This window comes from Scyliorhinus canicula, chromosome 19 (genome assembly GCF_902713615.1).
Source record: "Scyliorhinus canicula chromosome 19, sScyCan1.1, whole genome shotgun sequence".
Classification (NCBI taxonomy): Eukaryota; Metazoa; Chordata; class Chondrichthyes; order Carcharhiniformes; family Scyliorhinidae; genus Scyliorhinus; species Scyliorhinus canicula.
In genome coordinates this window covers 27,263,050-27,290,250 of record NC_052164.1, presented here as the reverse complement: position 1 = coordinate 27,290,250, position 27,201 = coordinate 27,263,050, and the positions used below count along the sequence as shown (strand labels likewise).

Here is a 27,201-nt window from a genome sequence, read left to right as displayed (position 1 = left end):
GCCCCATTATTAAAAAAATGTCCACGCCAGGTACGGAATTCTCCGGCATGGGACGCGAAGGACGTGCAGAAAGCTGGGGAGTGGGGGGTTGGTCGGCTGGGACCGTTGGGCTTCGAAAACCAAAACAACTTGTTCTCGGGCGGACAAACAACATGAAATGAATCCGCCCCCGCCCCGGGCAGCGTGCCCTCAGGCGCGCGCGAGCCGGAGACGTTGACGTCTCGACGCGGTGACGTTTCCGTAACGTGCGTGTGACAGAGAGAGAGGGGGCGGGGCGAGGGCCGCTGATTGGCCGCGCACCCGGCTGTTATGCAGATTGCGGCTCGAGCGTCTGTGGACTCGGCCGCGGCTGAGGCAGGTGGGCAGCCGCAATGAAGTTCGTCCGCTTTCTGATGAAGAACACGGCCTTGGCCAACGTGCCGAAACACATCGACCATTTCTCCAAGTTCTCGCCCTCCCCGCTCTCCATTAAGCAGTTTTTGGATTTCGGTGAGTGTTAATATTTATTTGGGTGGGGGTGTGCGAGCTGCCCTGTCTACGGCGGGCGGGGGAATCAGTCTTGTTTTGATTGGGGGTGGTGAGGTGGATCTCAATGTTGGTCGAAGGGGGACAGCAAAGAAATGCTGCCCCTCTCCCCCTTTTTAAATCTGAAGGCATTTGGTCAGACTGATGTTCCGGAATGTTTTTTTTTTGTGTGTGTTTGTGGTGTGTTTACGGAAATGTCCAGCTCCTGACTGTCAGTCCATCGCCTTTGATTATGGATGATGTTCCTCGTTGAGAAATGGTGCATTCGGAAATTATTGGGGGTGTAAATGCCAAGTTGCCCGTTTTGGATAGGCTGTTGTCATCTTGCAAAGAAATGCAGTGGTTACATCAGCCTGCAGGATCTGCTCCTGCACTGTAAACAATTCACACAATTCACAGTAACTTCATTGCAGCGTTAATGTAAGCCGACTTGTGACACTAATAAAAGATTATTATCATTACACATCGGACCTGTATGAGTTTCCTTTATTTTTTGAAAAAAAGCACTTGCGCTAAAAGAAGTGGCACATCTCTACGCAAAAAGGTTAAGAAGCTCTTAAACATTCACCGCGACTGGCTGGCCCTGATTCTTCAGGCTGCTGGCTTTGTGCTGGTATTTAACTTCTAGTCTAGGCTGATAAAATTCGGAGAATATTTCCACGTAATTTGGGTGGCACACAGTGGTTAGCACGGTCCCTTCACAGCTTCGGGGCCCCAGGTTCGATTCCCGGCTTGGGTCACTGTCTGTGCAGAGTGCACCTTCTCCCCTTGTCTGCGTGGGTCTACTCTGGGTGCTCTGACTTCTACAAGTCCCGAAAGACGTGCTGTTAGGTCATTTGGACATTCTGAATCCGAACAGGCCTGGAATGTGGCGACTAGGGGCTTTTCACAGTAGCTTCATTGCAGCGTTCATGTAACCCTATTTGTGACAATAAAGATTATTATTATTATTTGTTGACGTGAAGATGACTGAAAATGTCATTGTAAACTGTGGACGAAATTATTTGAGTTTCATTAGGAAGAATGACTACTTTTGATAACTTGCCTACTCTCAAACAATAATAAATTGGATCTTGAAATGGGAGAAACTAAGACGGATTAGAATTGTTGAATGGTACGGCATGGAAGGATATCATTTAGCCGTTGTCTTTTCTGCCTATAGAACATAGAACATAGAACAGTACAGCACAGAACAGGCCCTTCGGCCCTCAATGTTGTGCCGAGCAATGATCACCCTACTTAAACCCACGTAACCCGTATACCCGTAACTCAACAATCCCCCCATTAACCTTATACTACGGGCAATTTAGCATGGCCAATCCACCTAACCCGCACATCTTTGGACTGTGGGAGGAAACCGGAGCACCCGGAGGAAACCCACGCACACACGGGGAGGACGTGCAGACTCCACACAGACAGTGACCCAGCCGGGAATCGAACCTGGGACCCTGGAGCTGTGAAGCATTGATGCTAACCACCATGCTACCGTGAGGCCAAAATAGGGGACTTCTACAGCACTTCATTGCAGTGTTAATGTAAGCCTACTTGTGACACTAATAAGAATTATTATTCAGGCTCTGAAGCGCAATCCAGTTTATTCCACCTGTCTGTTCTTTCCCCTTCAGTATTTATCCAATTTCCTTTTCAAAATGTTGAAAGGCCTTCCCTAGCTATCTTGTGATGACATGAATCTTCAGTCAAGCTTTGTTTATACAATAAAAGGTTCTGATGGGGTTGCATTTGGTATTACGATAGATGTTCCTGACTTATTGTCAACATTTTATTTTTATACTTTAATGGAGCAGAAAAGTGAAAAGAGAAGTAGGCAGTTCAACAGCAATTCTCTTCTCAACCCCTGGGGCCACTTCTGTCATTCCATAAGAGCATGACTGATCTTGTTCCTTAACTGCATCCTCTTGCACTTTTCCCATATCCATTGATACCTTCTGTATCTAAAAATCGTTAATTTTTTTCTTTGAACATGTTCATTGGCTGATTAGCCACAGCACTTGAGTACAGAATCCAAAAGATACACAATCCACTGAGTGAAGGATTTCTCCTCATCCCAATTTTAAATGACTAATATTCTGAGACTAAGAACCCTAGTTCTTGACTCAACCAGCGAAGAGACACATTTTCGCATTAGCTGCCCTGTTGAAGCCAGTTGGACTCCTGAATGCACTAAAACTAAATGATGTGATGAACTCTTTTGTCAAACAGAGAGCATGAACTGCAACCGACAATCAAATGGCATAATATGCTAGCTGCACCTCACATTTTATAACTGCCAGTCTCAACAGTTGCGGAGTCTTTAACGGGAGTTGGAAATAGAATCAAATATTTCCTGTGAGAACAATAAATACTGATGATACGAGGAATAGAGATTTGATTTAGAGAACTAGTAATGTTGACATAACTTACAAAGTTGCAGTCATAATTATATGATATTTTCCTGTTGTCACCTGGGTTCAGCAGTTATTAGTCCATCAATGTAGCATCAGATAGATGGTTATCATTCCTCCAGAGAATCATAAGTTGTTCAATAACGATGAATTCCCATCGGTTCAGTTATATTTAGCAAATTCCTCCCCCCCCTAGCTGCTCTTAAAGTGTTATCTCCGCTGAAGCACATTACTCGTGCCTTGGAATGCTTTTACTATATTTCAGGGATCACATAAGTTAAAGTTGTTGTTTGCAAGCCTGTCAGTGGATTACCTGATTTTAGAGGATATCCTGGCAGAAAACTATTGGATAATAATTAGGAATGTGAAACATTGTCAAGTTCCTTGTTTGTTTTAGCTCGAGGTCACTGAACCCCAAACTGCTGCCTGACTGATATTTAGTAACTGGAAGCTGTTTAAGAACTTTGTCTGGATATTTTCATAATCCGTTCAATCCTAAGGGCACAGCTTCGAGGCGTATGCCTCTTGTGCATAAGCTACTGAAGCAGTATTTCCATTATCTTTATCTATACAAAAGGTCTATGTTGAATGCCAATAGCATAGATTCACAGCATGCAACTCTGGTTGGCAGAAACCCCTTGATGTGACTGCATGGATCTTTCCATGCAATGTAGAATTTGAAATGTGGAGTTAGCCATCATTTGGTTAAATCAGGCTTGTCAAACACATTAGAATATAGAAAATATAACTTGTCCTTTGAGACTGCAGTCCAACTTTTGTTTTTGTTGGTTCCAGCAGCCACAAATCTCCCATTTCTTCAGCAACTGTCCTTGTGAATGTATCCAATTATACCAAAAATTGCATCTCTTTCCCAAGAGGCAATACACTACCATGGTATAATTTCACTATTGACATGTGAGAGTACCTTTAAGAAAAGGTGTTTATTAGTGGTGTCAGAATGTGGGTGGAGCTGGGCTGTCGGTCGGCTTTTTACTTTTGTTTTAGGCTGTTTGCTGTTGGGTGTGTTTTAGTTTTATTTTCAGTGTTGGAGCTGAAGCCAGACAGAGGAGGTGTACTGTTGATATCTCTGCCATGAAAAGACTATCTCTTGATCATTTGGTGAATTCAGAATTATAAATGTTCTCAGTAGTGAATGTAAACCTAATGTGCTTCTGTTAAAAGGTGTTTCCTTTTGTCTTCTGGATGTTGTTTGGGAAGTTATTAAGGATTACTTAGTGTTGTGTTCTTTGGGGGTTGTATTTGAATTGATGGTTGCTAAGATGTTCACTATGTTTTAAAAGGTTAACTTGAGTTCATAGAATAAACATTGTTTTGCTTTAAAAAAAATACTTTTCCATTTCTGCTGTACCACACCTTTCGAGTGGGCCGTGTGCTCTCCATACCACAATCTATTAAAAGTTGTGGGTCAGGAGAACTCCATGATACACTTTGGGGTTGTCTAGACCCTGGCCCATAACACTATGAAGTATGTATGGTTAACTTCATCACATGCATGTAGAAATATTAATTCAGGAAAAAGCTGGGAGGTAATGTATAGTTATAACCTGTTTTTCCTTCACGTGGAGTCTTGTCAGTTCTCTTTCTGCCAATAGCCACTTCACTACATAACCACAGAAATTAAGCAGCATTATACTGAATCTTGCATTATTCTGATTCTGAACACAATACTAATAGATTGAGCAAAAAAGTTCGGTACAAGTTGAATACATTGCAGAATCCATTGATACCTGTGTTTTCCAGGTGCACGTGTCACCTTCTTGGAAATGGAGTGGAATTTAATTTTCAGTGTTTTCAGATATGAATCAGTTTGTCAGTATTCTACGTACTGATGTCATCAAATCAGCTCCACAGAGGGCCAAGAGTCAGAATAAAAGGCAGAGGAAGCAGTAGGACTAAACATGTGGCTTAATAAATCATAACCTCAAGTGTGTGTTTGGGCACCAAGTAAGGAGGAATATGAGTTGCACACGTCGGGCATGCTAATACTGAGTTGCCAGCACAGTGGAACTGTATTGCACCACAATTCTCGCTATTTTTAGGAGGGAAGAAAAATGGGGAGGAAATTGTTGAAACTTTTAAGTACAGTGTTGCATTCTTATCCACTTAGGCTCAACAAATGCCTGTGAGAAGACCTCCTTTATGTTTCTGAGGCAAGAGCTGCCTGTGAGACTCTCTAATATTATGAAGGAAATCAATCTTCTCCCAGACCGGCTACTTGGCACACCTTCCGTTCAGTTAGTCCAAAGCTGGTGAGTAGCCACACAGAGGATGTTCATGCACGCTAGAGAGTGTCCTCTTCAGAAAAGGATCTGTCTCATGTGTGGCTTCTTAAAAGTAGTACATTTTGAATGAGGACTGAATAAACTCATTGTGCAATGCTGATATGTTTCCAATTCAACAGTACTGACTTTCTGGATGTGACAATGTTAAAAGCAACTTGCTGAAACTAGGCGTCTGGCTATATATATGTTCACAAGTGATGTGAGTTAACTTGTATAGTTGATAGGTAAAGATGATTTATTCGGAGCAGCACAGTGGCGCAAGTGGTTAACACTGCTGCCTCACGGTGCCGAGATCCCAGGTCACTGTCCATGTGGAGTTTGCACATTCTCCCCGTGTTTGCATGGGTTTCACCCCCACAACCCAAAGATGTGCAGGGTAGGTGGATTGGCCACTTTAAATTGCCCCATAATTGGAAAAAATGAATTGGGCACTCTAAATTAAACAAAAAAAAGGTGATATAATATTCTAAAATTATTTGTCCAGCTGGAGCTGTGTAAACCATAGTGTGAACTTTCCCCCACTTCAGTTATGACGATGTCATTTATATAATACACCCACCCTCTCTTGGATCGTGCCTTTCTTGATTGTAAAAGCCAGTTCAAAACGGTACTTTTATTGGCATTTAACGTGTGACACTGATAGTATTTAATTCTGTTTATTCACAATAAATTACTGCCAAATTTGATTGCAGTTTTTTCATTAATCTGCATTCTCTGTTTTGGTGCAGAAATGCTACTACGCTGCGTTACAAATTAAATGGGTTAAAGTCACGAATGTGTTCTACATTATGGTTATTCTATGAATTCAGCTTCAATAGAAATCAAAGTAGTGTTAATTTTCCAGTCACTAATCTCAAATCATTTTTTAAACAAGCTTTGTGAGTAATCTTGAGGAGATGGTCTTGTGATACTTGTATTGAGGCCTGAACCTCTTTAGACTGCAGTATTGGGCTGACAACTGTACTTTATAGGAGGCTAATTCCTAGTCTCCATTTGAAAATTGAAAGAAACACCTTTGGGTTTGCCTTAAAAATTTGGCTTTGCTCTTTGTGTGCAACGTAGCTAAAAACCATAGTGTTAAGAAATGGAGCATTTTTGAATTTGTGCATTTGGTATTAAGCATTCCCGTGATGGTCTCTTAAGTTCTGCGCAAACATTGATTTTAACTTTCAGTGTGAGCACCCATTACTACATCTGTATGCCATTTCCATATTCTACATCTGCATCTATGCAGGAACCAATCACAATTCACGAAAGTCCTGAGCTTATTTATTTATGATTTTATAAATTATTTGGAAGGATAAATTTATCCGACTGGTCAGGGTTAAATTCAAACACGGTTTTAGATTTTGTTGAGGAACAGGATGAATAAAAGGACAGGATTGGACATAATGTCATGTGTTACCAGTCTACAGTCTAAGGGCTTTTTCTTAAAGCCGAGTACAAGTATTTGTACTGTATTATGCACTAGTCAATCAAGAACAATTATGTATTGAATCTGACATGTGCAGAGTCTTGCAGCTTGGTGTACATTCTAGCTGTGTAAACTGAAAAAATATCAAGCTAATGTGCAACTGAATCAACAGATCTGGAAAGTTCCAGTCACTACATTATGCTGAGCTAACTGATTTTTGCTGGAATGATGTTGGAGTGCTATAATCGGTCACTGAGCCTGAGCTAACAAGAGTAAAGATTAGAATATTGTTGGTGCTTGATCACTATGAAGTGCACTAACGTGTGGACATTGACCCAGAATGTGATTGGGTTCAGTGTGAAGGCAACAGTACAATTGCAGTCTGACTGATCTTCCAAATGATGTTGGGCTTTGGAGGGTTGCTGTATCCCAATAAAAGTAAAGGAGAGGGTTAAAACTAAAATTTGAAATGAAGAACAAATAATTTAGTCCTTTTTCATTTAAAGAATCGTTTTTTTGGATGCTTTCCACCTTTTAACGATGGTCAATCTACAAGTTGCTTGTTTGGGGAGCAAGTAAACTAATTATTTATTTTAGCAAAGGCAAGCTTTATGACCAACGATATTTTCTCAATTGATCATGGTAAGAAGCCAGATGTTGCAAATGGGAACAGCTCAGGTGATGTTGAATGAATTGGTAATTTTCAGAAAGCTACCCTAATTGCTTATTTACAGCAGAACACCTTCATGAGCATATTTTTATTGATTTACAAGTGACCAAAGTACTGCTCCAAATAAATGTGAGCACGTATTTTAGATCAGGAAGCTCTCCGATTGTTTCCTTTTTGGAGAAAGTTATCTGAAAAGAACTTAGAAATGCTTGCCTTTTTCAACACTGAGCTGCATTGTCTCACCTTGAACAATATGGTACAATTCTGCACCCATTCTACAGCAGTTAAAGGGCTTTTTAAAGTTCAGAGAGCTCACTCTTGACAGTATTTAAGTAAAACCCTACTATGCCAAATTAGAGGTCAGCCTCTGCTAAAAATGAAATAGTTCAATATTAAATAAATAGTGTGCATTGGCAGGCTTGTTTTGATTTATTACTCAAACAACAGGGCCGACTACCATTTGTGACCCCCTCATTGCTGCAGGTTAGAAATGCAAAAATGAAAAACCCCTTCTTCCTCCATGTTCTCCTAAAGATCATTAAATTAGATGATTGGAACTCTGTTATGTTCTGTTACCTATTTCCAGTTGAGATGGCAGTGGTGGAATTACAATTGGCAACCTTCCAGAAACAGGTCTTCAGAAACAGATATGAAACATTTTAGCCAGTTGCTGCAATATCTTCTTTCAGACAGAAAAATAGAATGGTAGAGTATTATTTAAATGGTGATAGATTGGGAAATGTTGAGGTGCAAAGGGATGTGGGTGTCATTGTACACAGTCGCTGAAAGCAAGCATGCAGATGCTGCAAGCAGTTATAGAAGGCAATAGGACATGGATACAGGAGCAAGGATGCCTTACTGTAGCTGTACAGGTCCTTGGTGAGACCACACCTGGAGTATTGTGTGCAATTTTTGTCTCCTTATCTAAGAAAGGATATACTTGCCATAGAGGGAGTGCAGCAAAATTTCACCAGACCATATTCTGGGATGACAGGATTGTCGTGTGCGGAGAGATGGTGGCCAACTGAGCCTGTATTTGCTGGAGTTCAGAAGCATGAGAGGGGATCTAAGTGAAATGTATAAAATTCTAACAAGGCAGGACAGACCAGATGCAAAGATGTTTTTTCCTCCGGCTTGGGGGGGGGAGGAGGAGTGGAGGGAAGGGGGGAGGGAGGGGAGGGTCTAGAACAAGAGGTCACAGTCTCTGGATACGGGGTAGGGCATTTAAGACTTGAGATGAGGAGAAACGTCTTCTTTCAGAGGTTGGTGATCCTGTGGCAATCTCTGTGGAGGCCTAGTCATCGAATATATTTAAGAAAGGAATAGATTTCTAGTCTCAAAGTGTCAAGGAATATGGGGGGAGTGTGGTGTTGAGATAGAGGATCAGCCATGATATTGAATTACAGAACAGGCTCCAAGAGGCAAATGGCCTACTCCTGTTTCTATCATATCCTGTAAATTCTTGTGTTGTCGCCCATAAATGCCTATGTTATTAAGTCTTAAATTTGTTGACTACTTTGATTTACACAAAACACTAACCATTCATGAAATTCTTCATTTGTGCATAATACATAAAATTCTATGATAAACAGAACTAATGCATGCTATCTTTTTAATCATCTAGGTACGTCCAAAGTCTCTTGGATATTCTTGAGTTTTATCATCGGAATCCTGATGATCACAGTGTTTTATCAGGGTATGTATTTTTTTATTTTATATAATATTTCAAGACTGGTAGTTTTAGGCATCATTTGTTGACTGATTACTTGACTGAATATTCAACTTGCACATTTATTTTAAAAGTCCAGTCACTTTGATTGTGAAATTAAAGCCCTGTTAACAAAAACAGGTTCCGCCTTTAAAATTTGGGTTTGGAGATCACATTTTGAAATATATAAAACTTGCATCCTTGTAAGAATGATTTACTATATCATATTTGTTCCCTTTTAGTACTTGGAGATTTTTCAGGATGCTGGCTAACTAGTTTGAAAGAAACAAAATATGAGAAAATTGTTTGGGCAACTTTTTAGATACGTTAATATTGGTCTTTTAAATTTGAAACTGGAAAGCCTGATACTTTGAGCCAACAACTTGCATTATTTTTTAAATCTGGTTGCTGTAAAATGGCTAGATCTTAAATGGAACTAATCTGAATTAATGAATGAGGCTTTTATTTGTAGTATACCTGAAAGGCTTTGACTTTTATTTCCATGTGTTGTTAGTTTTACGGATGCCTTGATCACAATTCGGAACAGGCATAATGATGTTGTTCCAACAATGGCTCAGGGTGTGATCGAATACAGGGAATCATTTTTAGAAGACAGCATCACCAGTCAAAATGTGCAGTACTTTCTGGATCGATTTTACATGAGCCGTATTTCCATCAGGATGCTTATCAATCAGCATAGTAAGTGCAAAATTTTAGAACTTTTTTTTTAATTTAGAGGAGCCAATTATTTTTCTTTTCCAATTAAGGGGCAATTTAGTATTGCCAATCCACCTAACCAGCACATCTTTGGGTTGTGGGGGTGAAACCCATGCAGATATGGGGAGAATGTGCAAACTCCACACGGACAGTGACCCAGGGCCAGGATTCGAACCCGGGTCCTCAGTGCCGCAGTCCCAGTGCTAACCACTGCGCCACATGTCACCTTCCCATGTTGTATTTCAAGAGAGATCCATTTTAGAAGTAACTTCATCAGTACCTTAAGAGTGTGAAAATGTAATAAACCTCTTTCCATAATTTGTGAACAGTGGAGTATGTTGAATATTTATGAAGTTATTTCTCTAAATGACAGGGTTGTTATGAACAAGTTCTTGATACATTTTTTGATATATAAACAAATCTATCTGCCAACGTTTAACATTTCTTTTATTTCTTAAGCACTCATTTTTGGTGGCACAACAAATCCAGCTCATCCAAAGCATATAGGCAGTATTGATCCAGACTGTGAAGTTGTAGATGTTATCAGGGGTAAGTCATTCATTTTTTCACTTGGGCAAAATACTTTTATGTATTGATTTAAGAATCACAAATGGGGGGGGGGGAGAGCGCGCCACATGGTGGTGCAGTGATTAGCACTGCTGTCTCACGGCGCCAAAGACCCCGGTTCGATCCCAGCCCCGGCTCACTATCTGTGCAGAGTTTTCACATTCTCCCCGTTTCTGTGTGGGTCTCACCCCCACAACCCAAAAACATGCAGGGTAGATGGATTGGCCACGCTACATTGCAGTTTAATTTGGAAAAAAAATAAATGTTTTTAAAATTATATTTTTTTAAAAAAAGAATCACAGATGGTCACAGTCAGTGAAAATGCACAGAATCTCCGTTTTAGCTGTGTTTTTATATTTTCATAAATTTAAGACATAGACCAAAATGCCTACTTCTGCTCCTATCGATTCTGCTCTGCCATCGCATGAGATCATACTGATCTGATGTGATAATCCTCAACTCCCATTTTCCCACCTTATTCCCAGAACTAAAAGAGGGCACAAACCAAGGGCCAAGTTAGAGGGCGGAATTGAAGGAAATCAGTATTAGTAAGAAAATGGTGCTGGGAAAATTAATGGGGTTAAAGGCTGACCAATCACCAGGGCCTGATAATCTACATCACCGTATTGAAGTAAATATCATATGCATTGGCGGTCGTCTTCCAAAATTCTATCAATGCTGGAACAGTTCCTACAGATTGGATGGTAGCAAATGTTAACCCACTATTGAAAAAGAGAGGGATAGAGAAAAGAGGGAATTGCAGACCAGTTAACCCGACATCAGTAGTGGGGAAGATACTAGAGTCTGTTATAAAAGACGAGATAACAGAACATTTGGAAAGCATTAACTGGATTGGACAAAGCCAGCATGAGTTTATAAAAAGCAGATCACAAATTATTTTTGAGGATATAGCTAGTAGAATAGATGGGGAACCAGTGGATATTGTGTATTTAGACTTTCAGAAAGTTTTTAAGGTCCCTCATAGAGGTTAGTGGGAAGAATTAAAGCACATGGGATAGGGGGTATAATGTATTGGCATGGATCGAGAATTGGTTGACAGACAAGAAATATAGTGGGAATAATTGAGTATTTTTCTGAGTGGCAGGCAGTGACTAGTGGGGTACAGCAGGGATCAGTGCTTGTGGCCCCAGCTTTCCATGATGTGTATATAAATGACCTGGATGAGGGAAACAAATGTAACATTTCCAAGTTTGTCGATGACACAAAACTTGTCAGAATTTAGACAAGTTGAGTGAGTGGGCAAACACATTGCAGTATAAGGCTAAATGTGAAGTTGTACACTTTGGTGTGAAAGCAGAAAGGAAAACTATTATTTAAGTAGTGATATACAGGGAATTGTGGATGCACAAAGGGATCTGAGTGTCCTTGTACACCAGTCAATGAAAGTTGAGAGCCAGGTGCAGCAATTTCATTGCAAGAGGATTTTCATTTAGAAGTAGTGATGTCTTACTGCAGTTATACAGGGCCTTGGTGAGACTACACCTGGAGTATTGCGTGCAGTTTTGGTCTCCCTACCTAAGAAAGGATATACTTACCATGAAGAGAGTGCAGTGGAGTGTCACTAGGCTGATACCAGGGTTGGCAGGACTGTCCTGTGAGGAGAGATTGGTTCAACTGGGCTTGTATTCACTGGAATTTAGAAAGATGAGTGGAGATCTGATTGTAAAAAATTCTAAACAGGACTGGACAAACTAGATACAAAGAGGATGTTTTCCCTGGTTGGAGAATCTAGAACCAAGGGACACAGTCTCGGAATAAGGGGTAGAGTGAGAGAAAGAAAAATGTCTTCATTCAAAAGCTAGTGAACCTGTGTAATTCTCTACCACAGAAGGCCATGGAGGCCAAGTTACTGAATGTATTCAGGGAAGAGATAATGTTTTTAGATTTTAATGGCATCAAGGGATATGGGGAGAAAGCGGGAATATGGAATTGAGATTGAGGATCAACCATGATCATATTAAATGGCGGAGCAGGCTTGAAGGGTTGAATGGCCTACTCCTGCTCTAGTTTCTACTTTACCATGTTTCTAACGCTTGATTCCCATACTGATTAAAAATCTGTGTATCTTCGCCTTGAACATACTTAATGACCCAGCCTCGGTGGTAAAGAATTCCACAGATTCATCCCCCTGTGAAAGAAGAAATTCCTCCTGATCTCTGTCTTAAATGGGAAACATCTTATTCTGAGATATGCCCTCAAGTCCTAGACTCTCTCACAAGGGGAAACAACCTCTCAGCATCTATCCTCTGCACTTATCCTGTCAAGCTCCCTGAGAATCCTGTATGCTGCAATATGGTCGCCCCTCATTCTGCTAAACCCCAATGAGTATAGGCTCAACCTACTCCATTTCTCCATAAGAAAATCTCGCCGTACCTGGGATCAAACTAGTGAAACTTCTCTAGACTGCCTCCAAAGCCAGTATATCCTTGTTTAGATAAGGAGGCCAGAACTGTTCACTGTATTCCAGGTGTGGTCTAACTAGTGCCTTGGATAGTTTTAGCAAGACCTCCCTATTTTTGTACTTCATTGTCTTTGAAATAAAGGCCAACATTCTATTTGCCTTCCTTATTACGTGCTGAACTTGCACTCTGGCCTTTTGTGATTTATGCATGAGGACCTCAAATCTCTCTGAGCTTCAGCTTTCTGCAGTCTTTCTCCATTTATATAATCTTCTTTTATTCCTACCAAACTGCATCACTTCATATTTTCCTGTACTTTATTCCATCTACCTGTTTTTTGCCACTCGCTTAACCTGTCTATATCCCTCTGTAGACTCTTGTTATCCTCACCTATTTTTGTGTCATCTGCAAACTTAGCAATAGTACATTCACTTTCCTTATCCAAGTCATTAATATATATTGTAAATAATTGTGACCCCAGAACAGATGCCTGTGAACTTTCTAGTTACAGGTTGCCATCCTAAAAATGCCTCTCTTATCCTACTCTGTCTTCTATCTGTTAGCCAATCCTCTATCCATGCTAATATACTACCCCCAACACCACAAGCTCTTATCTTATTAAGTAGCCTTTTGTGTGGTAGCTTACGGAATGTTTTGTCTAAATCCAAGTATATTACATCTACTAGTTCCCCTTTATCTATCCTGTTTGTTGCCACCTCAAAGAATTATAATAGTTTTGTCAGATGTGATTTCCCGTTCCTGAAGCCATGCTGACTGAGCTTGATATTATGTATTTCTAAATGTTCTGCTATTACATCCTTTATAATGGACGCTAACATTTTCTCAATGACAGATGTTAAGCTAACTGACCTATAGTTACCTGCTTTTTTTGTCTCCCATTTTGAATAAGCGTGTTACTTGGGAGTTTTCCAATCCTCTTGGACTTTTCCAAAATTTAAGGATTCTTGGAAGGTTGCTACCAATGCATCCACTATCTCTGTATTTTAGTGGAATGTTCAGATAATCTGTGACTAAGATTTGATATTCCCATTATTTATTTGTGTTGTCCCCAACACCATAAATGTGGTTGCTGATACTAAACTGATGACCTTAGATTAGCCATTTCTATTGTATAAGGATAATAATGTACTCAGGTTGGCTACTTCTGTTATCAGGTGGTGATGCTTTGCTTACTGTACAAAATGTCTGTCATTGTTCACAAATTGTGCTTGTAAGTATCGGGATGCATCTTTTTTTTTGCTTGATGTTGCTTGTCTTAGCTTCACCAAGCTCAATGGTCAAAATCAGGACTCTACCATGTTAGTAATCTCTGGTGAAATTTCATGTTCCACAAAATATAAAGCACATACAGTGAGTAATTTGATGCAGAAGCTTTGTGTAAAGCAGTTGTTTAAAATATAATTTTTGTATGGAAATAGTATGCTATTGCTTTATAGATGGTCACTATCAGCTCATTGTTCACAGATGCATATGAAACTGCCAAACTACTTTGTGACCAATATTATATGGACTCCCCTGCACTAGAAGTGGACCAGTACAAAGGTAAGGCTGCAAGAGTGAGTTTATAAACTGTTGCCAATGTTGTATTAATTAATCCGATCAAAATATTCTATAGCATCTCTGTTCAGTGCTGTTTCTCTTTTCAATATAACTGTTGCTTTAAAAAGAAACACTCAATCCATCTGAAATTGTTGCTTATGTTGGGCAGTTAGCCTTTGCTGAGGCCTGACAATTTAATATGTGCATATCCTTGCAGAGTTCCCATTTACACTGAAGTTTTTTTTTCTTAAACATGAACCATTTATTGTTAATCCCTAACTATTTACAGATTCTAGATATTGTCATGCATGGTTCCATGTAAACTGCTTCCAGAGTGTGTTCTCTCAGTTTCATTCCATGTGACTCTATACATCACACTGTGGGCGGTGCTATTCCAGTCCCACATTAATCCTTGCTTTGTTGAGCACCTTTTCATTACAATGACATGCAGGCGCATAATAAACAGATATTACAACAAGTTATTAGATTTGAAATTGACAAGCAGATGCTACTAGTGCAGTAAAATAACTTTTGATTGTTCCTGTACTCAATTGAGATATTTCTTAAAACATTCAAATTCATGACTTAAATATGTGTCAATTTATGACCTGAAGTTTGATGCAGGGACAAGAATGTAAATGTAAGGAATATTTTCTTTTTTAAAAAAATATATTTATTTGTATTTTCAATTTATACACAGTAACACTTTAAGTTTAATATTCACAGCACGCGTGGTTCTTATATACATATTGCTATTGTCTATTTTGGTGTGTCCTTCCCCAGCCCCTCCTTACTATTCCCCCTTTTCGTTCAGAATATGCTGTCTCTGACTCCTGTTCTCTCCATTGCTTCCCTCTTCCCTTTTTTATTTTCTGCTGCCTGCCTTGTGGGTTTGGTTGGGGGGGGGGGGGGGGGGCACATCTCCTCTCCTCCCCCCCCCCCCCCCCCCCCCCCCCAATGCTTCTCCCCATAGTTGCCTTGGGTTCCCTCCTCTCTTCCTCTCCTCCTCCCACCCCCCCCCCCCACCACACACACACACACACAACAACAACCTTAGACATTGCCTCGGAGAAGGCTGTCCAGAACCCTACAAGTTTGCAACAGACCCAAAACATGTGGCTGTGGTTGGCCAAGCCTCTCTGGCACTGTTCACATTTACCTTCTATCACTGGGAAGAACCCATTCATTTGGGTTCTGGTTAGGTGTGCTCTGTGCACCACTTTTAACTGCATGAGGCTGAGCCTTGCGCAAGGGGATGTGGAGTTGGCCCTGCTCAGTGCTTTGCTCCAGAGTCCCAGCCCACTTCTGTCCCCAGTTCGTCCCCACATTTTTGTCTGGCCATTTACACTTAACTGATGTGTATTGTTTTTCCCTATCATGTTTACTTTGATACATCTGCTACCAAGAGAGTTTAAAGAATCAGGACTAGACCATTTAACTCCTCCAGCCAATTCCATTATTCACGTGGCTGATCTGCAACCTAACTTCAAGGCTTTTGCCTTGTATCCATTTTAATACTTTTGATTTTCAAAAATAGGGGACTGGTAAGCTTGATAGCTGATTCAGAATAATGCCAACAGCCTGGGTTTGATTCTTGTTCTGGCAGAGTTAGACTTGGGTTCTGTCTCCTTGCCTTTGAGAGTGGAAGGCAAACCACCACTGACAAAACTGCTGATGAGAAATGGCTCAAGGTGAAGTGTCAGCAGACAATGAGCCAAGGACCTGTCTTTAGATAGAATACACATGGGCATGGGGAACAAGTGTATCTGCTAATCTCAGATTTGAAATTAACAATTGGTCTCGCATCAATTGCTATTTGCAACAGAGCATTTTGATTTTCTACCACCACTTCTACTGCTGTTTTGCATGTTGTACATGTGGCTCTAATTTTACATGGGACCCTAGTACTTGCACTTCCATGACTAAATGATTACTCTCTACCTTATCTGTTCCACTTAATATTTTTTTAAATTTCATCAAATTATTCTTTAACCTCTCAAATTACAGGAGGATCTTTGCTTGCAATTTAGCCGATGAGTTGAGTCCATGTATCATTCTGGTAAATTTGCCCTCTGCTCCCTCCATAGCCATCTATTCTTTCTAAGGTGTGGTGCCCAAAACTGCTTGCAATACTCCCAGGTGTGGTCGAAAACAGTTTTTGATGTATTGGCTAATGGCTTCTTGAATGAGAATTTCTTCCAAAATGTGTTATCTCTCTCATTTCAGCAGTGAATGGTTCAGGACCTGTCCATATTGTATATGTGCCATCTCATCTCTATCACATGCTGTTTGAACTTTTCAAAGTAAGAAGCTGTTCATTTTTTAATTTTATTTATTGAAATGTGAAATCAATTATTGCACAATTTTTGTGCCTGTCTCCACAATGTTAGATATTATTGACCTTAAGTAGAAAAGATTTACAATTTTTTTTTTAAAAAGTGCAACTGGAGTAAATATTTTAACTATTTTGTCATGACTGAATTGGGAATTAATAAAGATCCTGTATTGAGAGCAAAAGCCTTTTTATCCAAGATACTGAGTTAAGGACTGTTCTCGTTCATTATCCCAATTTTACTCCATTTTTTTTTTTTGTTCCTCCGATTTCTAAACCACTAATGATAATTTGACATTTAAGAAATGTGAAACTTTCAGTACAGAGTCTTGGTGGTAATACACACCAGCTGAAAGCTACCACTTTTCTCTAACCCTCAGTTTCATGATTCTCGCAACACAATTCCCTTAATAGCATGTATTGTCAAAATACAAATGCAAGAAGATTGGTGCTATAACTGAAATATTTCCAAGTGAATTGAGTTAATTTCACTACCTAAGCTGTTTGTAAGAGAAAGAGAACATTGGAGGGGGGAGCATTAGCCAATAAGAGATACAACTTAACAGTGGGGATAAGTGGGCAACCGCTGTGGGAAGTAGCAAGAGCCACTATTGAATCCTTGCACAGGATTGCACCATGAGGATGTTATGAATTTCTGTTGCCCTTATTAACCACTGGATAATCATAATACACTGCACTGTTACGTAGACTTGCATATAGATAACGTACAAAATTGAATACAGTTGCAATGTTGCATTTAAAGTTTTATCCATCTCACTTATCAACCACTGCTGTTAATTAATAAATAGTCCTGTTGGGAAATATACATAGTACTATAAAACGGCAAGGGGAGTTCACAGGGAGACATTTATTCAGATTTACAGCGGCACATATATAGGGTCCATAGTTACACATTACCGATTCCTTTTGGTTACTACATAAGCCAACATTACTATGCAAATACTGGTAATTCCCGGTTCAATCAAGACAAGGCAACATTCATCCCCAGCTGGATGAACCGCATGCATGTGACATGCAGGTTATTAAACCCCCCCCCCCAAATATAGAATGTGGCTGTCGTACAGTCCGCTCGTACAGTCTGCTTTCTTAATGTCGTGGAACAGTCTCAACCAATGCCGCATTCCCAACCTGAAAGACAGTTCATGGGGGCGGACTCCCCGGTGGACCCACTATCGCAATAACCCAATAGGACTGCAGATGGAGACTAACAAAAATGTCACGTGACCTCCACCAGAGGTTGCTTCCAACAATGCCACTTCCAGTACTGTCAGATACATCAGACCTTGGAGCATATGTGCTCCACAAGCCACCATCAGAACTCTTGGCCCAGTGCTCACCTTCAGTCTCAACACAGGGTCTGGAAAAAGCAACACAGCAATGAAATTGCCTGTACCTCAGTACACACAGTTGTAAAAAAATATTTCGGGAGCTGTCCGATAGCTCTAATCCCATCCTCGTTGCCAATATGGTAACCAGGGAAGTTGGCAAGTTCATGGGGAGACGGTTATTCAGCTTTACAGCGGCACATACATAGGGCCCAGTTTACACATTACTGGGCCCTTACACCTTTCTCTTGGCTACTACAGATGCCAACCTATTAAACAAATGCTGGTTAATTCCGATCCAATCGGGATGAGGAAACAATCATCCTCAACTGGATGAATCTCATGCATGTCAGATGCAGGTTATTACAGATAAGTTTTGCAATTGGCAACATTTATTAAACAGTTGTTTGAAAACAAAATTATCATGAGGTTATGGTCATTTAATAGATTTTAGTACTGTCTGCTTGGCAATTAATTTACTTTGGTGCAGTGTTAGCAAAATAAAACATTCAGTGCCACGTCTTTTTATCCAAGAATGCCATGAGAGCTACTGTAGAAAGTCATGAATCCAGTCCACGTCTTCCATCTATCAAAGTAAAAGTTGCACTGGGTGGTGAAGATGTCACAATTAAGGTACGAATTTGATGTTTTATTTTTAAGATTATTTTATGCACTTTATAAACATAAAACAGAACATCCAGTTTACAATACTCACAATTCCTGTTCCTTATTCTGGTTATCTAATGGTAAAAGAATTTTGATCATGCATTTTTCTCACAGATGAGTGACAAAGGTGGGGGTGTTCCCCTAAGTAAGATAGACCGGCTGTTCAGTTACATGTATAGCACAGCTCCCACACCACACTTGGGAAGTTCTAGAGGTACACCACTGGTATGTATTTATTTCCAGATACATACTGTACTGTAGCTTATCTAATCAATATTGATGCATTTTGTTTTGCAAATGTAGTCTTTTCATGCAGTGTTATTACATTTTCAGGCTGGTTTTGGCTATGGGCTGCCTATTTCAAGACTTTATGCCAAGTACTTTCAGGGAGATCTTCAGCTCTATTCTATGGAGGGCTATGGGACCGATGCAGTCATTTACCTAAAGGTGAACATTTTCTCTGCTTGGGATGTATAAAATAATATATACCAGTTTACTCTTTGTTTTTCATCCTTCAGATTAAATTGCAAACAGTAAGTGATCACCGTGTAAGAAGACAGCGTAGTTTAGTAGTAGATTACCTGGTAAAACTCAGAATAGGAAACAACATTAATTTATAATGTGCCTTTCACAGCCTTAAGACATCTACAATATCTCACTGCTAATGAAATATTTTAGATTTGTAGTTATTGTTGTAATGTAAGGTAATTTGGTAACCATTGCATGCATAGTTTTGTCCAACAAACAACTTTGGGAAACATAATCAAATAGTCTATTTTTAGAGGGATACATTTTAGCCACAACTCCCTTTCTTTTCGACACAGTGCCATTTTTTACTGCCTTTGGTGGAATGAAACTTGGTAAAATTAAACGGTGTGACTGAAATTATATGATCAAAAATATTTTAAGGACTTTTTTTTTTTTAAAGTGAAGGAGTTGAGTAGTAAGGCAAACAACTTTAGCGAAAGTAATGCAAAAGGTGGGAGCCAGATGAATGGAGTCAGGAATATATGGACAGTCTGAAAGAGCAGCACTATATAGAGACCTGAGTGACTCGGATGCAAATTTAAATGCTAAATTGGAGCAGCGTCCACAGGTAGAATAGGACTTAACAATTGTAGGAGGAACAGAAGGGGATTTGAGCTGCAAGGACTTGGATTATTACTGCAACTGAAACCTTAGGTGACAGATTTTTATATGTAGGTATGGCTGTACGGGTGGTTGTGAGTAGCCCTCAATATTTCTGGATCTGTATCAATACCTTCAACTTTGCCTGTGGAAGGTTTTTTTGCTCTTTCCTTCCCAAACCTAATAGTTTCAATATTGAACTAAAGGCTGGAATTGGAACAGACCTACAGTACTTTTGAAAATTCCAAGTCCCTTGGCAGATGTTACTACATGAAAAACTTGAGTCTTCATTCACAGCCAGTGCTGTTGTGGGATAGTGGTCCATTTCTCGGAGGTAATACGATTAGGATGTGGGCTATTCTAGGCCATGTAGCAACTTAATAAGCCCTATACTAACTGGTCTAATATAATTTTTTTCTTTCCATGAAGTGTGTTTGACTTGTATTTGACAACTAGCCATAGTGCGTTTCTGCTTTCAGTCAAGGCAGAGTGCATAATTCCAAACAAAGGCCATCATTCTTTAAGTCTTTGGCATTCCATAAAGTGTCCACCAAGAAAGATATTTTTGGAGTTTATGATCATGTTTCATTTTAATTAAAAAGTAGACTGTATTAATTGGTTAAAAGACTAACTTCTGTTTCATTGCTGAACAAATGCATTGTTAAAATCTCAGCCCACAAACGTGGTATTGTTTGAACTGTCTATAGCACAATTTTTTGAAAATTATTTCATTATTGTATATTTGCAGTAATTTATGCAAGCAGTATTGTTCAGAAAAATAACCTACAAGCAGTTTCCAATTCCCTAAAATTTGCATGAGATTATTTGAATGGTACATGGAAAATAATTCTAAGATATTACAGAAGAGACTAATCTGGAATTTATAATGGATATGCGAATATTTCCAAAATGCAGGTTACTTGATCAGATGAAAGGCAGTGTTTTTATTTTTAGGCGATATATACTTTTTGCAACAAGATGAATTAGATTCAAACAAAACCATAATTAATTGTCCTAAATCTGTACATGGTTACAGTAAGTACAGAACTACTGAATTAGGGAGAAACTGAACCGCATATTTCTGTCTTAGACAGTCTCTGAGTACTGAGCATTCATGCTATGCTGAGATGAAATCCCTATTTCAAGAGCCTTTCATAACTGGCAGGTCATGGATCCCAAATATTTAGCTTTGTCTCCTTGCAGCCCAACAAATAAGATCTAAATGATAATTGGGATCACTTTCTCAAATGCTTTAAGTGCAAAGCTTTAGCTGCCAGAGTCAATATTGGGGAAATCACACCCACTGTGACCCCCACCCCCCCCCCCCCCCCCCCCCCCCCCCCCCCCCCCCCCACCCCCCCCCCCCCCCCCCCCCCCCCCCCCCCCCCCCCACCCCCCCCCCCCCCCCCCCCCCCCCAAAAGAGTGTGAACCGTAATACATGTGTATATAATGTAACTTGTCTATGATCATACATAATTTCACCTCAAATGTAATTAGAAGCATCAAAGAAGATGGTTAGCAGCCTTTACATAGCAGAGGACATAGGACTCCTAGTCCAAGTAAAATGTTTATTCCGTGACTAAACCAATTTACACTTATCATAGTGCAAAGCAGACACACACCCACAAAGAATTGTTAAAAGATAAAGTCTCTTATTCAAAGCAAGACTTATTGCCAATACACTGCAACTATACACACCAAGCTTTCTCCCCAAACCTTATCTAAATACAGTGATAGCTGATTAGGAAATGGTTAGATGATTACTCATACCAATTCAAAATTGCTATTTTTCAAATAGTATTTATAAGGCCATTCACTCTTAGAGAGTATCACAATTAAACTCTTGCATTTGTCAGTACAGATTAGCATTTTCTAGATAAGTAGTTCTTGTGGGATGTATGATGCTTCCAATTTGAGAAGCTGGACTGTGATGCACCCTTCTGCATCCCAGTCCTGCTCAAATACTAATTGAGACTGTGAATGATATCCTACCTAGAAGAGAGGTGATTTTTCATTGCATTAGCCTTGCTTTACTCAAATCTAAAAACACTGTTTGCTCGCCTTGTCTGCCCGTTCATCCAGCATTGACGGATTTCGAATTTGAGCACAAGTAGACATGCTTTTTTTTTTTAAAAGTTCACGCTTACTTGCCGAAAGAATCCCATTCAGGCCAGGATGCTTTTGATTTATATTGTATTTCAAAATTTGCTGAAGTATACTGTTGTTAACGAATTCAAATGTTAGAATTATATGTTCACTGTTCGGTATTTGTAATTTCTCCTTTAGGCTCTATCAAAAGACTCCGTAGAAAGACTACCAGTTTATAACAAATCTGCCTGGCGACATTACCAACATAGTCATGAGGCTGATGATTGGTGTGTACCTAGCAGTGATCCAAAGAACTTGGCTGTACACAAGATCCAGCAATGATACACAAACCCATTAGTTCAATGTTATAGAAATGAATGAAAGCCAGCCACAACATGTAATTTTTAGACTACCGCATGGTTCTTTGAGTGTATAATAGTATACAAGCAATAAAGGAGATAAGGAATCTTCTCAAGTGATTAACCTAGAGTTAATTCTAAGCAAGAGTATTTGTTCCCCTTTTGTTTTGCATAATATTACTGTTGAAAGACGAAATCTTTATAGATATACCTCTGAAAATGAAATGAAAATCGCTTATTGTAACGAGTAGGCTTCAATGAAGTTACTGTGAAAAGTCCCTAGTTCGGGGAGGCTGGTACGGGAATTGAACCGTGCTGCTGGCCTGCCCTGGTCTGCTTTAAAAGCCAGCGATTTAGCCCAGTGTGCTAAAATGGCGGCACTGTAAATATTTAAAGCTGATTCAAGCTTCAGAGTTTCAAATTGTGAAGCGAGCACATTGGGTGGCAAAAGTCTGGTTTAATAGCCAAGCTAAAAATGTGGGTAACTATTACAGAAAAGACTGAACTCTTTCACCAGTAAAAACAACTATAGAAATTCAGATTTTGTGCCATAAATTACAAAGAAGAAATGTCCCCAATATGAAGCTTAAAATATGATTGTGTACTATATACATATTCTCGATCTAAATTATGACATTTCACAAACCAATAATCTCAAATGTTCAAATACATTAAAAATATTTTATGGAAAGTATGATTGCATTTATTAAAGATGCATCCTTTTTTAAAAGCGTGTGTTTATCGTGCATGGATAGGTGGTTGTAAAATCATGTGACGTACAACCATCCGTGATTCTGGAGACATATTGGGACTAATCCTGAAACGTAGGAACGGACATAGAAATTCAGTTTGTCAAACTGGTTTTCCTGTTTTAGTTAGGTGTGGCAGCTATCTTTATTCTCATCCTTTCCTTTGTTCATGTCTGTTAATTTCAAACATTGATTTTTGCATCCCTGTGACCTCTCAATCCTTGTAAGGGGAGACAAATAACTTGGATGAACTTGGCTTCAATTGTCAAATTATTCTGCATTCTTCTGGTAGAGGAGAACGTTCCTTCTCCGTTTTTCTTGTTAATTTCCTTTTGTATTTTTGACGTGCCTCATAAACTGCTCTTTTAGAAATATTAGCCAAGTTCACTCAGCTCCTTTAAGCTCAATATCTTATTCAATGCTGGAATTTTTCCAGGGCCAGATACATCTTTGTATGGTAAACACGAGACAGCGGAATATTTTTGCCAATGCTGTACATGATTGGAACAATTATTTTATATTTTAAGAAATTGTATGAAGCTCAACATCACAACCTTTATGATTTAAGTATTGCTAATGTAAGATATTTTGTTTTGATTGCTTGGATCCCTAGACCATCCACGCCCCCCAATCACTTTTGTTAATTTTCCTTTACCCTGCCTCTCCCCCTCTCCCAGGGGTTCACTTCTCTACATCTACCTGAAATTACTCTGTCCAAATTCCTTATATTAAAGGTCTTTTGGTTTTGCAATTTTCCATTCTCTTCAAAATTTGCTGCACCTCTTGATATTAACTGCATCCATGCCCTCAACCCAAATTTGTCATTTTTGATAATAATGTCAGTGAAATGCTACATGTATATTTTTATCTGTATATACATTGTGTGTAAATCTGTATATGAGTTTTATGTAAAACGTGCCAAAAATGAGTTCATTAACAAAGAAAGTGAATCATTGGACTTTTAAATTGTGTAGCTATTGCAATATATCTGTGCTTTTGTTAAAATTAGAGCACATACTACATATAGATTATAAAAATTATTGATTGAAGCTTGTTTGATTTTAGAGTTAGTTTTGGGAAGGTTAAAAAATTACTTGGAATTTGACATGAATTTTAGCCAACACTACCCGTGTGTGAGATTACTTTCAGCTCTAACTTTATTCTTTCATTGTAGTGTATCTCATCATTGTATATTTGTGTATATCCGCATTATATATGCATCTGAAAATAGGATCATGTTTAATATCTCACTTTGTCATAAGGACCTAATGTTTAATCTTCTGCAGTCAGACTTTGATTTCCAAATTTGGTTCAAAATTGAAACTTCAGTAATCGATTTGACAATAAAATTGACTATTTCAACTGTATTTTGTTGCCTACGTCGCTTAACAGTTGTATTTCTGGTGGTTCAAAATTTCAAGTGATATGTAATAATACAACCATAAGAATAAAATTATAGAATTCTTACAGTGCAGGAGGAGGCCATTGGCCCATTGAATCTGCACCAAGCCTCTGAAAGAGCACCCTACCTAGGCTCACTCTCCCACCTAACCTGCTCATCTTTAGATCGAGGGAGGAAACTGGAGCACCTGGAGGAAACCCACGCAGACACTGGGAGAAAGTGCAAACGTCACAGTAACCCAGGGTCGGAATCAAACCTAGGTCCTTAGCGCTCTGAGGCAGCAGTGGTCTTCTTAAACCGCTGCATTCTACATGTATAGGTACACCCTCAATCCTGTTAGGAAGGGAGTTCCAGTATTTAGGCCTAGTGACTGAATGAACAACAATTTAGTTCCAAGTCAGGATGGTATGTGGCTTGGAGAGGAGCTTGCAAATGTTTCCATGCATCTGCTGCTGCCCTTGCTCTTCTGGATGGTGGCAGTCATGAGTTTGAAAGGTGCTATCGAAGGTGTAGTAATCCACGGGAGGCAGGAGTTCTGTCACCACACCAATATTTATTTACAATAACGATATTACAGGAGCAGCTACAAACAGTGCTGCTAGTAGTCCAGTCAACTTAAGACTGCTCACAAAGCCTACACAGGTGATTTATATGGGCCCCTTCAATGAGCTATCATTGAGGGAGCTCATACTCCAATTGGCCAACCAATAAAGCCAATTGGAGTTCATTACACCCACCCCCCCAAGGTCCGAGGAATTCCTGCCAGCTGGCATTCCTCTGAGCTTCTCCCTGCTCATGTCTGGGTCTGTCACCTCTGTGTCGTCCGCCGGGTCGTTCTCCGAAGTGGGTGCCTGTCTTTTCCTTGACGACCTCCTTGGAAGTTGTTCTTCCTCTTCCTCGGGGAGAGGTGTCACGGCAGCCTCGTCAAGTGTGTCCATCTCTGATGACTGGATGACGGGGTCTGGAGAAATTGCTCGGGGCTGGGGTGTGGGTATCCTTTCCGTCTGGGCTATCCCAGCTTGAGGCGGTCCTGCTTCGCTTGCCTCCAGGTGTGTTTCCGCTGCCCTTATTTGGTCTAGGTGTTTTTTCACCTTACCTCCTATTGAAACCTCATAGGATATGGGCCCTGTTTGGGACTCTACCGTGCCTTTAACCCACGTTGGTCCATTCCCATAATTCTTGACCCAAACTGGTGCCCCCACCTGGAAATGCCTCTGCTGCCGACTATTATCATGCCCCCTGCGTTGGGCCTCCTGTTGTTTCTCAACTTTCCCCGCTAAATTTGGGAAAAGGAGACTCAGCCTCGTTCGCAGCCGCCTTCCAATTAAGAGTGCAGCTGGCGGTATGATAATAGTCGGCAGCAGAGGCATTTCCAGGTGGGGGCACCGGTTTGGGTCTACATGCAAAGTTGCTTTGGCACCTATGATTTCCCCCAAACCTTCCTGGAAGACCTCCGGGTATTTTTGGAGTGCTCCACTCAACTGCCCGCTTCCACTCTGGAAAATTTTCAGCCAATCTAATTTTAGGTCTTTCAGCCAGTTCCGTCCAATTAAGCTCGGTCCAGAGCCCTTTACTATGGTCAACGGTAATCTGAGCAATTGTTTCCAATATTCCACAGGTACATGAGTCGTGCCTAGAACTTCCAGGGGTTCCCCGTGTAGGTTTTAAGTTTCGTCGATGTTTTTGTTAGGGTTAGTGGCTGGAGTCCATCTTTTATTTTTCTAAATGCTGCCACTCCCATTACTGATACGGCCGCACCCGTGTCTATTTCCATTATTGTCGGCCGCCCGTTCACCTGTGGGGTAATGGGTTCTGCTTTCTTCGTTGTAATATATAATTGTTCCCCTTCGGAGGAGGATGGGGCATCTAGGTTGTGTACTTCCCTGCGTCCCCACGTGCTATTCCTCTTTTGCCACCTCCTTCTAGGGCTTCTGTCGTTGTTACCCCACTCTGTCTGGTGCCAGAAACGGTCCTTCTCTGTTGGGGGAGCCTCAGCCGGTACTTCCCTCTGTCTCCAGTTAGTCCTGGCAGACTTGGGGGCAGTTGTGGGGTTTTCCTTTTTCCCTCTATTCCTCAGGTTTTTCCTGAGAGCGGCTATCTGGTAGCAGGACCCGTAGTCCCTCTCACAGGTATCTACCTCCATTGGCGTGCCCTGTAGTTCCTGCGCCCCACTTGCTGCCTTTTCTAGGGACAGTGCGAGCTGTAACGCCTGCCTGCAGTCTAGCTCCGTTTCCGCCAACAGGCGTTTCTGTATTGTGAGGTCGTTTATACCACACACTAACCGGTCCCGAAGCATTTCATTTAGCGTCGGGCCGAACTCACATTTTTCCACCAGCCTTCTCAGGCGGGTCAAGACTGACTCCCTGTCTTCCCGCTTCGCTGTGTAGAATCTGTACCTACACAAAATGAGGGGTGGTTTTGGGTCGTAGTGCTCTTTCACCAATTCCGTTACTTGGAAAGTTTTCGTGTCCGGCGCATCGGGAAAAGTCAGACTACGTATAATGGCAAAAGCGGAGGGTCTGCACGCCGACAGCAGGATAAGCCGTCTCCTTTCGTCCATCAGTATATCATTTGCCCGGAAGAAGTAACACATTCTCTCCACATACTGGGACCAGTCCTCAATAGCCGGGTCGAATGCCTCTAACCTCCCAAAAAACGGCATTTTTAAAATGACAAGGCTTACCCTCCGAGTGCGGTAGCTGGTCTCTGCAAAATTCGTAGTTTACCTCGTCGCCACTGTAGTAATCCACGGGAGGCAGGAGTTCCATCACCACACCAATATTTATTTACAATAACGATATTACAGGAGCAGCTACGAACAGTGCTGCTAGCAGTCCAGTCAAC

At 40.5% G+C, this 27,201-nt stretch overlaps 1 protein-coding gene across 3 annotated transcripts; it reads left to right on the top strand.

Moving 5' to 3' along the window:
• The first annotated feature begins 296 nt into the window (after positions 1–296).
• Positions 297–24,322, top strand: LOC119954155 (pyruvate dehydrogenase (acetyl-transferring) kinase isozyme 2, mitochondrial-like). 3 transcript variants are annotated; one of them, XM_038779109.1, is made up of 11 exons: positions 297–489; positions 5,056–5,197; positions 8,939–9,010; positions 9,537–9,721; positions 10,199–10,288; positions 14,212–14,289; positions 16,513–16,589; positions 18,499–18,597; positions 18,745–18,855; positions 18,964–19,077; positions 22,046–24,322. In XM_038779109.1, exons 1-11 carry the CDS (start codon positions 372–374, stop codon positions 22,187–22,189), a joined length of 1,230 nt encoding a protein of 409 aa, XP_038635037.1. In that variant the 5' UTR covers positions 297–371; the 3' UTR covers positions 22,190–24,322. The 3 variants fall into 3 exon arrangements, with proteins under 3 accessions (XP_038635037.1, XP_038635038.1, XP_038635039.1); XM_038779110.1 differs by lacking the exon at positions 10,199–10,288; XM_038779111.1 differs by lacking the exon at positions 18,745–18,855.
• Positions 24,323–27,201: the final 2,879 nt, after the last annotated feature.